This window comes from Sarcophilus harrisii, chromosome 4 (assembly GCF_902635505.1).
Source record: "Sarcophilus harrisii chromosome 4, mSarHar1.11, whole genome shotgun sequence".
NCBI classification, from domain to species: domain Eukaryota; kingdom Metazoa; phylum Chordata; class Mammalia; order Dasyuromorphia; family Dasyuridae; genus Sarcophilus; species Sarcophilus harrisii.
Genome location: NC_045429.1, coordinates 424,459,803 through 424,473,862, shown reverse-complemented (window position 1 = coordinate 424,473,862; position 14,060 = coordinate 424,459,803). Strand labels below are relative to the sequence as shown.

Here is a 14,060-nt window from a genome sequence, read left to right as displayed (position 1 = left end):
TGGTGTGAGGCATGACTCTGGTGGGTAGAATATGGAAAGCTGAGAAAAATATGAATTAACAGCAGGCTAAAAACTTCCCATCCTCAACATTTGTCCTAAGTAAGGAGGCAAGTGTAATGTATCTTCTTGTACTACAAATGCAGAATTCACTTGGAGCTTCTGTTCACAGGTACAGAAGGGCAGCCCGGCTGCCCTAGCTGGTCTAGAAGATGACGACTACATCATTGAAGTGAATGGGGTGAATGTGATGGATGAACCTTATGAGGGTGTAGTGGAGAAAATCCAGATCAGCGGAAAGAGTGTCGTTCTATTGGTCTGTGCAAAGAAGGCCTACAATTACTTTCTGGCTAAGAAAATACCCATTCTTTCCTCCATGGCGGATCCATTGGAGGACTCTCCTAATTCTACAGAGGAGTCACCAGCCACACCAGAGAAAGACTCGCCTGTGACAAAAGAACGAGTAAGTGATCTTGCATTTTTGAAATCCATGGGGATTTTGAGTTAAGTGGGTATACTCCCAACCTATAGTTCCCATCAAGAAAATGAATCTCCTTAGAGAATCAGAATATCAGAGTAGAAGGACTATCAACTCCCTCATTTTGCAAATGGGAAGGAAGATCCAGGGAGAAACCGTGATTGTCCAAAGTCATACACATACGTGATTTTTTCCCCCTGGAATTTTCACAGGCAGGTAAGTTATTGAATCAGAATTTTCGAGCTGGAAAATTACCTAGTCCAATTCTCTACATTTAAATGAGGCAACCATAAAGCAGAGAGGTGGAAGACCTAGTCCTGTCTCCCACTATGGGTCTTCTGAATCCTTGTCCCATATTCTATATTCCTTCCACAAAACCACAGACTCCAGATTATCCTTTAGCAAAATTTCAGGTTCATAATACAAAAGCGTGTGTTGGTTTTGTATTCTAGGCCTCTTAAGAAGAAAGCACCAATTTTCTTCAATAATTTAGCCATAATATTCTTAGGGGAAGACAACTATACTATTATACCAGATTTAATGCTCAGACCTTTTGTCTCTAAAGAGGAAGGCCTGAAGATAAACAGGAAGTCAGATGCAAAACTAAGATCAGAGCTCAAGGTTCTTGCTTCTTTTTGAATTGAAATTTCTTTTGGATTAGTTTATGCTCATTGGGATGTTTCTGAAGATGATCATAGGGTTTTCAAATTGCATCATTTGAAAACAATTTTTTTTTTTTGTCCTTTCCTTCTGCACAGGCCAACAGCACGGGCTCTCAGTCTTCCAGCTCTGAAGACACCGAGTTATGATCACACCAGGCCTTGGCTTTGACTAGGACGTCCTAGAATTTGGCGGGAATAATCCTCTTTAAAAGAACAAGCTGTTTGTTACCCGTGGTGAGGAAGGACTCCTTGTGAACCTGCGCCAGACAGAAGCCTCTTGTCTTTTCCTACTGCCCATCTTAGGGACGGCTGTAGACAGCCAATTCATTTGTGCTTAATTGAGCAAGCCAGAACACACGAGGCATTTTCATTCCCACAATCTCCCTCTCTCAAGTGATTGTAAGAGAGAGGAGTAGCATTAAGACTGAGCACAGGCCTGGGCCTCTTGAGCATCAAAGGTGATTTGCAATTAGTAGAGGAGACGCATTAGATTTGTGAAATCTAACCAGATCAACCTTTCTTAGGAATAGTGTGCTATGCATCTGTGAGTGCAATGAAGAATAAACATCAGCAATCCTTATATGAGACTCACGTGTGGTGTTTTCCTTTTCAGGTGCTTTGGTAGAATTCCTTTGTTTTGGATGTCAGCTAAACCTCTTGAACCTCTAATGTTTTCCTAAGGCACGGTTCTCATGGGAAGCCACAGCCTAATCACCTTTTTGAGCTAGATGGGACACCAGTCGTGGCAGAGCTGGACTCAAACCATGTGTTCCCTTGCTTTAATGCCCTTTCCTCATCCTAGGACTTCTGACAACCTCATCCCATTTTCTCTCCTCTAATCTCTCATCGTTCACTCTACATTTAAATCTAAATGAATGCCCTGTATCCAAATGATGTATAGCTAAAAGACTTTAAAGAGGCTGTTTCTCTGGTGGGATTTCCTTCAGTTGACCCCTAGGGATTAACACAGAAGACACACTGATACATCAACACAAAACTGTTAGGTCAAGGAAAAGGAAATTCCAAGCCCACAGCATGTGCCTCTGTGAATATATTTTCTATGAAGGGGGTTTGTGTTCCATATTTCAATCTGGGGTTCCAACTCCAGTGAGCACAAATTGTGTTCCCATTACCTGTGGTCTTACCTGGACAAAATGTTCCTAAGGAGGATGTAAGGACTAACTTGAAACCAGTGTAAGCAAAAACTTTATGATTTTAATGACTTCCACTTTCCTTTTCTTGTTCTTGATGAAATTAGAATTTAAACATACAAACAAAAAAATCATTCAAGAATAGCGATAATGCAATCCCTTCTGCCTTGGTTTTCCAGTATGTCTTTTCCTTTGCTCTCCACTCCCTTTGATTTTTTTTTGGTGTGGGCACCACATGGCCCAAAACGTTCTGTGGCCCGAAGATTGGCTCTGCTTGTCCTCTCTCCTGCTAATCTTGATAACACAGATGACCACTGTTTCCTTATGGGAAGAGTTGCAGAAATGCTGGAGACGGTGTAAATCACCACAGCATTCTTGTTATCTAAAAACCCAACCCCCTCAGTCCCCTTTGTCTCTGACATTCAGACTTTGCCTCTTGGGCTCTCAGCAGTTTGAGACCGGCTCGAGTCTTCTCTGTTCACGGTGTCATGTGTTTCTCAGGAGCTTGCTTGTGCGCTAGGTAAAGGAAGAGGATGCTGGACAGAGCACTGACCAGGAAGATCACATCAAACCAGCGGTGGTAGAAGTTAAACTGCAGCTCTCCAAGGACTTCAGTGATTATGGTGCGGTATTCAAGGGGCATACTCATTCGGATGAGAAGCACTGAAGAGACAAAATACATGCCCTGTAGATCAAACAACACAAGTCAGACCAGGAAGCACCTTGATGGGAGGCTAGTTGCAGGTGACACAGCAGAGAACCCCTAGGGAGGGTTAACATCACTGGCAGCTTTCACTATTTCCAAATGAAGACACTCCACCTACTTACCATGATCTGTGCTAAGAGCAGGACGATAACGTTGGAAGACTTGCTGCTGGAAATGGCATAAAAGAACTGTCCAAAAAAAAGGAGAGAGAGAAATGAGAAATGACTATGGCGAAAAGGAGATTCTTGGAGAATCAATGATGTTGCCCCTCGAGGTGAAAGGGCTCTTTATAGGAGACCCTCAGCCTGTCTCTGCCATCAAAGAACAGCAAAGGAGCCTACAAGTGACAGTGAGAGGTGTCACATTGTTTCCTTATGACCACCAAAGAGCTGAGGGCCAAAAAGAGCATAGGCTCCTAGGGGAGAATTCAGAGGATGGGGTGTAAACTCATTATCAGGGAAACTCTTGAGAAAAAGGAGTGGTCAATGGTCAAATTAACAGTTGAGCATTTTATCTACATGGCTGTCTTCACAACTGCTGGCCCAAATCACTGATGGTAGAAGGGGAACCACCAAACAAATTCAGGGTCTCTGCTCTACCTCTGTCTCAGAGTTAACACTCCAAGGAAGAGAGCTTTTTCCCTTGAGTGAATCTCCTGCTCTATTAGGACCCCCTACTTAGCCACCTTGCTCCTGGAACTCCCTCCTATTACTCCTTGGAAGCCTGAGAGGAAATTCTCTCAACAATTTATTTCTTTGCCAACATTCTAATGGCTCCTTAAGTGCTCAACTCCTCCACTGTGGCCTTCCCAAACTGATCAGAGGAAAGCAGCCAGCTTCCCCCATTTTCTCCAGAAGCAACTTAACTAGCTTTCCCACAGGGCCACGTAAAATAGTCACTTCTTGCTTGATGCCTCTAAAATGCCCAGGTTTATCTGGGATTCTGTACTAAACCAATGAGCATTGAGGAGCCTCCTCTGGGAAGCAGTGGAAAGAATACAGAACTTGGAGTTCCAAGACCCAGCTCTCCCATTTGCTATCTGTGTGACTTTGGACAGGACAGTGACCCTCTCCCAACAAGTTTACTCCTCTGTAAAATGAGAATGCTCTTTGAGATGATTTCTGAAGTTCCTCTCAACTTTAAATCTATGATTGCATAGCAACTGTGCTAAGACCTGGAGATAAAAAAAAGTCCTTTCCTACACAGAGGGACTGTGTGTATGTCTGTGTGTATGTATGTGTAAAATATAGGCACACAGATAGGTAAATACAGAACAAGATTCATGGTGTTGTTGTTTTCCTTTTTTTAAAAGAAGCACTAATACGTAGGGAAAGGCCTCTTATAGGAGAGTGCATTGAGCTGAGCTTTGAAGGAAGGAAAGCAGTTTCAAAAGGCTGGAGTGAAAAGGCAATGGGACAGTGGTTAGGACCCAGAAGAAAAGGGACTAAAAACTGCATCAGAGAAGAGGTGAGGAAGGAAAGATTACATGTCTAGACAGCCTTCCTCAGGAGTTGGGCAGCAAGAAGAATGAGAAGTATGGGGTAAGAGCCTAAAGGGACGGCAGGGCCCAGCCAGTGTTTCTTAAGGACAGGGTATATGGAGAGCTGAGCAGTTCATAGGCAACAGAGAGGATACAAAGACTCGTTTCTGTCTTCTTAAATATTTCTATTCTAGGAAGAGTTCTTGTTTGTTCAGTGGCTAACTCCCATCAATTGTTTTTTGTAAAAAACACCCCTCACCTTTCTTGAGGAAGCTTGAGTCTTATTTAATTTGAAGACCCAAAATGAAATAAAACTCGCTATCCATCCAAAGGTAACCCATTCTATTTATGGATGAGTCTAATTGTTAGGAAATATTTGCCCTTTTGTTAGTTCTAAATGTGCCTGTCTCAACTTTCATCTAGAGCACCTTTTGGGACCCAGCAGAGTAAGTTACAGAGGTAAGTCCTTTGAACACTTAAAGATAACTGTCCTACTTCCTCTACATCATTTCTTTCCACTGGCTGCCTTTTCCCAGTTCCTTCAGCCACTCTTTATATAGCATCATTTTAAGTTTTTTCATTCTCCTAGTTATTCTTCTCTAGGCAAACACACTTTATCAATGTCATCCTTAATTGTAGTTCCTAGAACTGAAAACACTTCAGAGATGATCAAATCTCACTAGATCACAAAGTCATAGATCTTGAGTGGAGAAGGATGTCAGCGGGTGTCCAGTTTGAGCACATTCATTTACAGGTGAGGAAACCATGGCCTAGGGGTTATAGAACTTGTCCAAAGTCACACAGATAGTCAGTAGGAATGATGAGATCTGAACTTGGGTTTCCTAATAAGTCCTAAGTGCTCCCCCCACCCTGGCTTATTGCTTCTTCTTTCATTATACCACAGTGCCTCTAATTATTATCCAGTTCATAATTGTGAATATAATTTTAATTTGTTGACTTTTGAAATTTAAGAATAGGACTTTAATGTTTATCTCTTAAATTTTATCTTAATAGATTTGGACTATTATTCTAGTCTGTTGAGACTAGAGATTAGAATAAATCTATTACCTGATAGGATCATCAACTTCCCGAGCTTCATGTCATCTATAAGCTTGTCTAGCATCCAAGTTACTGATAAAAATGTTGAAGAGCATGGAGCCAAGGATAGATTGCCAGCATGCTGCTCTAGAGACTTCTCTCCAAGATAACACAGGGCATGAATAACTGAATATCCTTTTGGCTTACTCATTTAAACAGTAATGTAATGTACCCTAACCGTATTCTCTTCCAGCTCACCCCTCTCCATTTTGTCCACAATGACAGTAAAAGAGGCTATATTAACTGTCTTACTGAAATCTAAGAATGCAACATTCACCATGTTCACCTGATATTATACTTTATTTATTCTATGGAAATGGAAATAAGTTTAGGGGGCATAACTTGCTCTTAAAGCTATGTTTGCTCTTATTACTGATTCTCTTTTAAAACATTCATAAATTCTCCCTTTAGTAATAGGATTTTGCTAGCAATTAAAGGAAAGCTTAATGCCTGTAGTTTGCAAACGTCTTTCTGAAAATTCAGAACTTTTTTTTTTTTTTTTTTTGCTGAGGCATTTGGGGTTAAGTAACTTGCCCAGGGTCACACAGCTAGGATGTGTTATATGTCTGAGGCCAGATTTGACCTCAGGTCTTCCTGACTTCATGGCTGGTGCTCTGTGCCACCTAACTGCTCCAATAACAACACTTTTTAAAGATCACTAACAGTAACCCAGCAATCACCTGTTGGTTCTTTCAGTGGGATGTAGTACTGTTGACCTGAAATACATAGAAAGCAGCTAGATGCTTCCCTCTCATTTCTCTTGGGTTTCAATTCCTGCTAAACATTTTTATTCTGTTTCAATCATATTAAAAAGTTATTGATTTTTTTTTTACATCATCAGCATTTCCAAACATATCTCTCCTTTAATCCATACTTTGATGCACAGTACCTTGGTAAGAGTGATCAGTAATCCTCTGATTGATGTGACAATTATTATTCCAACAAGGATAAAGGAAATGTGCTGAGACCAGAATTTCACCTGTCATGAAAATAAAGAAATGTTAAAATTTTACTGAGTACACAGTCATGATACTATAATCTGTTCATGGGATCATGTAATTTAAAGCTAGAAAAGTTCTTAGGGATCATTGAATTTATTCTTCTCATTCTGCAGATGAGATTATGGCACCTGGATTTGCCCTGAATCTTTTAATTCCAAGGTTTGCCTTCTTGACATTACCCATGTTCCCTCATTCTAAATTGAGGAGGTGGGTGATCTATCTATATGAAGTCACATATTTTGGGGGGAAGCAGGAAGTGAGAAAGGGTTAAAATAGCCAAAGAAAAGATTAAGATCAATACTTAAAGATTATCTTGAAAAGAAATAGAGAAGTAAAGAAAACTAACTCAAGCACTGTTCACAGATCGGAAAGATAAGACAAATGACAGCTCTCCTAAGGCAACTCATACAATTAAAAAGTACTAATAAAGAGAAAAAAACTGAAGACTATCTGGCTATTTATCCCCTCCTGGAAAAAGTTAACTGTGTTTGAAATTGTAAAACTATTTCTTACATATCTGAAAATGTGCAAAGATACTTTCCCTCTACCCTAAGAAAAAAAGAAGTTGCATGGGTTTCTTAGCCAAGTTCTAGAAGGTAGCTGAACTTGATGTGAAGTTTCAGTTTGACTCGGAGGCTTTTCTCTTTTTGTACTGACTCGAGTCACAGGCAGTTTTGGAGACTAGGGGTGAGGCAGCATTCCTGCACTATATAGTGGAATTCTGAAAGGTATTTAAATAGGAGATGCTGCAACTGAAATCTAAGATCTATTTATTCAAAGTCACAAAGCTTTTTCAGAGGTGGAATGTATCATATTAAGAAGGTCATCACATATCAAAGGCAGTAACTGCATATCCTCTCTCGGCACTGATGAAGGAAAAATACTTTTTTTTTTTTTTTGTAATTCAGATTTGTGAAATTAAGATGAGAGGAAAAGACTTTCATATAAATGAAAGAGACAAGAGTTATCAATATAGTATACATACTGACTGCTTTCAGGAAAGATAATTGGCCTCCCTTTCCAAACAAAAAGGTGCTATTGATTCACCATTAGGAGAGCACCATTTACATGGTTTTACTAGGAATAGGTACAAATCAGAGGCTAGAATACAAAAAGACCACATGGATCATTTGGTTCAACCTCCAGCTGATTAAGAATTTTCTTGACAATATCCCTCGGCCTTTGATTTCTTTAGGTTATATAAAGGGATATGTTGAAGCCAGTAAAATCAGCATATGCTACAAATCGGGACTTAATTTATTATCTAGACTTAAGAAGATGATGGAAGAAATGTTAACAATGCAGATTAAATTTAAAAGTGTATAATGTTTGTTTTCTTATTCATTTTCATTCCTTTTTGATCCGATCTTTCTTATGAAACAAGATAATTGTACAAATATATTTACATATATTGGATTTAACATTTGAAAAAGCATATACTTTATTTTGGTAGAGTCAGTTAAACACTTACTAGTAAACCTTTAGTATTTAAGTATAGCACTGCTGGAACAAAGGGTATACATAGCTTAGTGACTTTTCGGATAAGTTCCAAACTGTTTCCCAGAATGGCTGAACAAATTATGGTATATCCATATAATAATACCATACAAAATGGAGTTAGGAAGACCCAAATTCATATTCAGTCTTAGGTACTTACTAGTTCTCTGATAGTGGGCAAGTTACTCAACTCTATTATCAATTTGTGTGTATGAAGTAGAACCTCATCTTGTTTTCATTTGTATTTCTATTATTAGCAATTTAGAACATTTTTCTATAATTGCTGATATGAATGAAAAAACATTTATTAAATGTCAATTTAAAGTTTAAAGCATTTTACTTAAAAGGAAAAGATCCTATGATCCTTAGATTGCAGCAGTAAGGCTGATAGCTATGCTTTCTTAATATCAATTCCAATGATATAAATTAGGTTTCTGATGCTGAAATATTTGACAATATCAAAGATGTTGGTGATAAGAATTTTCTCTTCTGTGACTTAAGAAGCTGAAGCTACAACATCCAAAGGAGCAGATCCCAAGATATAATTCTAAAATTTTGGCTTTCCTGGATGTTGGCTACCGAACTTAGGCTGAAAGCAGGGATAGTGGTCTAGGGTATTAACTAATAACTCTTAGAATTAGGGTGTGATGGAAAGATGATCAAAGTGGTGGTACTGATTTTGATATTTTATGTTTCTTCATTCAAAAACTATAACTTTTGATGATAAACCCACTGGGAAATGGTACCTTTTCTTATATGTAAATTTATGGCAAGTTTTTATCTTAATATATCTTGAATATTAGATCTTATTCAAAGAAATTTACTCTGAAGAGTTTTTTCCCCAAACTGCAATTATTTAGCTTGTGCACAAGCTTTTCAATTTTATGTAATTAAAATTGTTAATTTTTTCTATTATGTTAATCTTTATTCCCTTTAACCATAGCTTAGAAAGTCATCTCCTTCATCTTCTTGTTAGGAATAATATAAGATTTTATGTCTAAGTTATCAATCCATTCTGAGCCTACTGTGGTATATGGTTTAAATCTAATTTCTGCCAGAATGCTTTCCATTTCCCCTAGATTTTTTTTTTTTTGTTCTTGTTAAATAGGGAATATTTACTCCAGTACGATAGTTTCTTGCCTTGTATTCATTGAACATTATACTACTTTGTTGAATACTTCTGAGTCTTGTTTACTTAATCCATTCCATTAATTATTTTTAATCACTACCAAATTATTTCAATGGTTATGGTCTAATAGTATAGTTTGAAGCGTAGAACCGCTAGATCTCCTTAATTGCTACTTTTTTCAATATTTCCTTTGAGATTGATCTTTTATTCCTCTAAATGAATGTTATTGTTTTGTCTAGAGCTATAAGATAAGCAATTAGAAGTAGGTGGGTAGTATAGTGGATAGAGCACAGGGCCTGGAGTCAGGAAGACTCATCTTCCTGAGTTTAAATATAGCTCCAGACACTTACTAGCTGTGTGACCCTGGGCAAGTCACATAATCCTGTCTCTATCAGTTTCTCACATGTAAAATGATCTAGAAAAAGAAAGGGCAAACTCTCCAGTATCTTTGCAGAAAACCTCAAATGTAGCCAGGAAGAGTCAAATACTCCTGAAATGACTGTACAACAATATCAAAAAAGCCCTCAATAGTTTCGTTGGCATGGCAATAAATCTATAAATTAACCTAATCAATATCACCATTTTTAGTCCTGAAATATGGCACATCTCAACAATATACAATTGATATCTCTCCAATTATTTAAGTCTTGCTTTACTGCTATAAAGAAAATTTCAGTTACCTTCATATAATTTCTTTGTGTCCCAGGCATTAATATATTCAATAATTATTCTGAGTGGAATTTCTTTTTCTACCTTATCCTATTAGTTATATATATATATATATATATATATATATATATATATATATATATATATATACTTGCTTTTAATATTAAATAGAAATGGATATTATATTTTGTGAAACTTTTAAAAATTCTACTAATTTTATGATTTTAACTGTTATTAATAATATTATCTACTTCATAATTTTAATAACGTTAAACCATCCATGTATTCTTGGTGGCCATAGTGGATAATTTTGAAAAAGTAACATATTTCAGCATTTTAAACTTAAATATCACAGATTACCCTTATAGAGTTGTAATTACTGAAAATACTCCATTCTATTAAGGCCTATAAAATCAATAAACATTTGAGAAAAGTTATTCCAACATGAATAGAGGGATACTCCAATTTAGCATTAGTGACTTATTGACTATAGTATTACTGGAGCTACTGGAAGATCCACTGAGTGTAATAAAACAAAAGCTGTCTGAAAATCTTCTATTGCATATCTTTTCTTCTAAATTATTAATGCTTATTCTCAAAAAACTAGAAACATATTAAGGTACCCAACAATTAAATGGTTTATTATTTCTTTGCATAATTTACTTAGTTTTTCCCTTAGGTATTTAGATACCATTCCATTGTGTGTGTGTGTGTGTGTGTGTGTGTACAAATGGATATTATATCATTACAAAATAGTTCCTATAAGCAACATGTAACTTCCTTGCTTTTTTTTTTTTTTTTTTGCCATATCTATTTTTACTTTTGCTTTGTCAAATATGATTGCCAACTGTGTTTTTCTGAATGTGACTTATTATGTTTTAAGTGCCTTTTTTGCAAACAACACAGTTGGAGCCTGCTTTATAAACTATTCTGCCAGCTTCCTCAAATTGTAGGTTAGCTTATCCGATTCACATTCATGATTATGACTGCTAATTGTATTTTTTTCTTCCATCAAATCTTATAATATTCCTTTTCTTTGTTCCCTACCTCCTTTCTTTTACAAGAAAAAGAAGAGTTAACAGAAAGAAACTGAATTTAACACTAGCTACTTATAATTGGAATGGCCTAGTCCTAATCCTTTCCTCTCTTCCTGTTCACTCAACCCATATCAAAATTGCTGGATCTTATCTTTTCTTTCTCTTTTAATTCTCCCTTTATAATACTTTTTCTATAGTTTTGATTCTGACTCTTCCTTTTCCAATTTAATTCCCTCTTAAAGACCCTTCTTCCTATCCTTTTCATCTTCCTTTTTTAAAAACATATATTTCTACATTACACTATTATATTATAAATATGTATGTTTAGATTAAACTTCCTAAGAAAGTGATGTTCATGTGAAGCTTACACCATTCATCCCTAAATCTCCATATTTTCATATTATCTAACCCCACCCCCCAGTTATAAAGAATAGTATATTCCTACTACTTCCTTATTTTTTCCTTAAGAGTATTTTTTTTCTTCACCTCTACCCCCTTTCAATATACCAAAGAAAATAGCAAAGAATTATTTCTTGAAATATGATATACATGTTCTTTGTTTCAGACTCTAATGATTTTTAAATTATCTCTCTTCATTCTGCTTCCTCAGTTGGTACTGACAGTAGATATCTCATTCTCCATAGTTTTCAATCTTTTGACTTTGTTCTCATTTTTCTTGTCTTACTGAATCACTGGGTTCTGTTCCTTTATTCCATTTTTCAGGATGTCAACTACCTGGATAAGATTGCCCATTTTTGGTTTTGATTTTTTTTTTTTTTTTGCTTTTATTCTTATTCCAAATAGTCTTAATTTCATTTTTTAACTTATTCCAGCTTTTCATTCATTTTTTCCAATCTTGGAGTTCTTGTGACCAATTGATTTTTTTCCCCACTAAGGTTCAAGTAGTGATTATTTTAGTTATTTCCTTTTTCTGGAATTTTATCTTGAGATTTTTTTAAACCTCTACTTCTATATTGTAGTGGGATGCTTTTTCCTGTTTCCTCATGTTTCCAGTTTTATTTCTTGGGAAGGATTTTGTGCCAGGTCCAGGCTCTGAACCCTCCTGGATGACTTATCTAGGCCCAGGTCCTATCTCCTATTGTCCTCCCACAGAAAGACACTGTTATATTCGGCTGAAGTCCTTCTTCCACTAGTTTGGGAATCTCTGTCCTTTATAGTCTTTGAGTAGAAGTCTGCACTGAATTGGATCTTGTCTTCTTCTATACCCTTTACACAATGGGGCTGGAAATGGACAGTGCTGGTTCCTAGTCTTGCTCACTATCACAGTCTGCAAAGTTCTCCAATGGATCTTGTCAGTCTTTTTGGTATCCCTATGTAGGCACTAACTGAAAGTCCCAGGCCACAGGTCACAGCCTCACTAGTTTTTAAGTCTGTGGTCTCCTAAGATTATTCAAAATTTCTGGTCATCATATTACCCTGTATTCCTAAGCAGTCATTTACCCAGAACTTTGTGGCTTTGGTCTTTGGCCCAGGTCTCAGCTACTAAAGCAACGCCATCAGAGATGTTCCTTGCTTTAAATGATCTCCTGGATCATTATATACTTCAACAACAATACTAGATAATGACCAGTTCTGATGGATCAGGCCATCCTCAGCAACGAGATCAACCAAATCATTTCTAATGGAGCAGTAATGAACTGAACTAGCTATGCCCAGAAAAAGAACTCTGGGAGATGACTAAAAACCATTACATTGAATTCCCAATCCCTATATTTATGCACACATGCATTTTTGATTTCCTTCACAAGCTAATTGTACAATAATTCAGAGTCTGATTCTTTTTGTACAGCAAAATAATGTTTTGGTCATGTATACTTATTGTGTATCTAAGTTATATTTTAATGTATTTAACATCTACTGATCATCCTGCCATCTAGGGGAGGGGGTGGGGGGGGGTAAGAGGTGAAAAATTGGAACAAGAGGTTTGGCAATTGTTAATCCTGTAAAGTTACCCATGTATATATCCTGTAAATAAAAGGCTATTAAATTAAAAAAAAAAAAAAAATTAAATGATCTCCTGGGATATTCCTGGACCTCTAAGTATCACTTGGCCTGATTTTCTTGCACCATCTCCTGTCAGCAAGTGCTAATCCCTATTTTAGGGCTGTCTTAAACAGGATGAGAGGATTCAGTAGCACTTTTCTTTTGTTTTGAAATTTCATTTGAAGTTCTTCCTCATTGTTAATAAGTGTTTATTAGAGGAGATGGGGTTGCATGAAGCATTTTAAATTGTTATCTTCAACAGAAGTCCACCTCTTTGAAGGAAACTAAGAATTCTAAGATACAAAGGTAGGGAGGGAGGGCGAGCCCTCTATTCCAGGCATGAAACCAGAAGAAAGGAGGCCAAATCCTGCGAACAGTATGTAGACCAGTTAGTCTGGTATGCAGAATGTGGTACACTAAGTGGCATGGTGTGAAAAAGTCTGGAATATTCTGGAAATAAGAGGTGTGAAGTAAGTCTGGAAGGGGTAGGCTAGAACCTAAACAATTCTCATTTATATTAGATAAAACAAGGAAAAGCAGAATTAATTAGGATATTCAAATAACTCTTACATCAAACTGGATTCCCAGATAATTCACTGTGATCTCAATGCCTCTTGTAACAGGATCAGTCTTTCCAACTCGATCAAACACGATGTTGATTGTTGCCTGCAAAAAACACACACAGTCCTATATTTCAGTAGTATTCTAACCAAGATTTTTACAGTTATAAACTAACCCTCATAGCAGCACCTCACAGAATTGTTCTTGTGTAGACTCAAGGATGGCAATTTTGCACAAGAGTCAAGTTATAAATGGAAAAAAATTATTTTTGTAACTTGTTTGTAGTCAAATAAATGTTTTCATATAAACCATCTCTCTTTTGAATTCAAATCTCCAATTGTTAGGAGGAGGTCTTCAGAGAACTAAAGATAATAAAATATGCTTTGGGGTCATTTTAAAGCTCATGAATAATACCTGTAGTGTACTGCTCATACAATCAATAACATTAATCCAAACCCACTTAAAAGGAACAGAATATGCTGTCAATGCATCTTTCATCATAGTGCTGGGAAGACAACAGATGGTCAACAAATATTGGATTTCTTAATTTGCTATTTAATAGAGCTATTTCTTTTTAAATTCTACAACTT

At 36.8% G+C, this 14,060-nt stretch overlaps 2 protein-coding genes across 6 annotated transcripts in view; one reads left to right on the top strand and one right to left on the bottom strand.

Annotated features, from left to right (window-relative positions):
* Window positions 1–1,724, top strand: part of PDZK1 (PDZ domain containing 1) — a 34,759-nt gene extending 33,035 nt beyond the window's left edge. For both annotated transcript variants that reach the window (XM_003769857.4, XM_031967410.1), the window contains exons 8-9: window positions 170–460; window positions 1,234–1,724. In XM_003769857.4, coding sequence (XP_003769905.1) covers window positions 170–460; window positions 1,234–1,284 — 342 coding nt within the window. In that variant the 3' untranslated portion in view covers window positions 1,285–1,724. The remainder of the gene's footprint in view (window positions 1–169; window positions 461–1,233) is intronic.
* A 608-nt stretch (window positions 1,725–2,332) lies between these two features.
* LOC100915258 (Golgi pH regulator) overlaps window positions 2,333–14,060 on the bottom strand; it is a 37,108-nt gene continuing 25,380 nt past the window's right edge. For 3 of the 4 annotated variants that reach the window (XM_031967412.1, XM_031967411.1, XM_031967414.1), the window contains 4 exons: window positions 13,480–13,575; window positions 6,462–6,551; window positions 3,117–3,182; window positions 2,333–2,973 (listed from right to left, as the gene is read on the bottom strand). In XM_031967412.1, the coding sequence (XP_031823272.1) occupies window positions 2,767–2,973; window positions 3,117–3,182; window positions 6,462–6,551; window positions 13,480–13,575 (459 nt within the window). In that variant the 3' untranslated portion in view covers window positions 2,333–2,766. The remainder of the gene's footprint in view (window positions 2,974–3,116; window positions 3,183–6,461; window positions 6,552–13,479; window positions 13,576–14,060) is intronic. The other variant, XM_031967413.1, reaches the window with a different exon arrangement.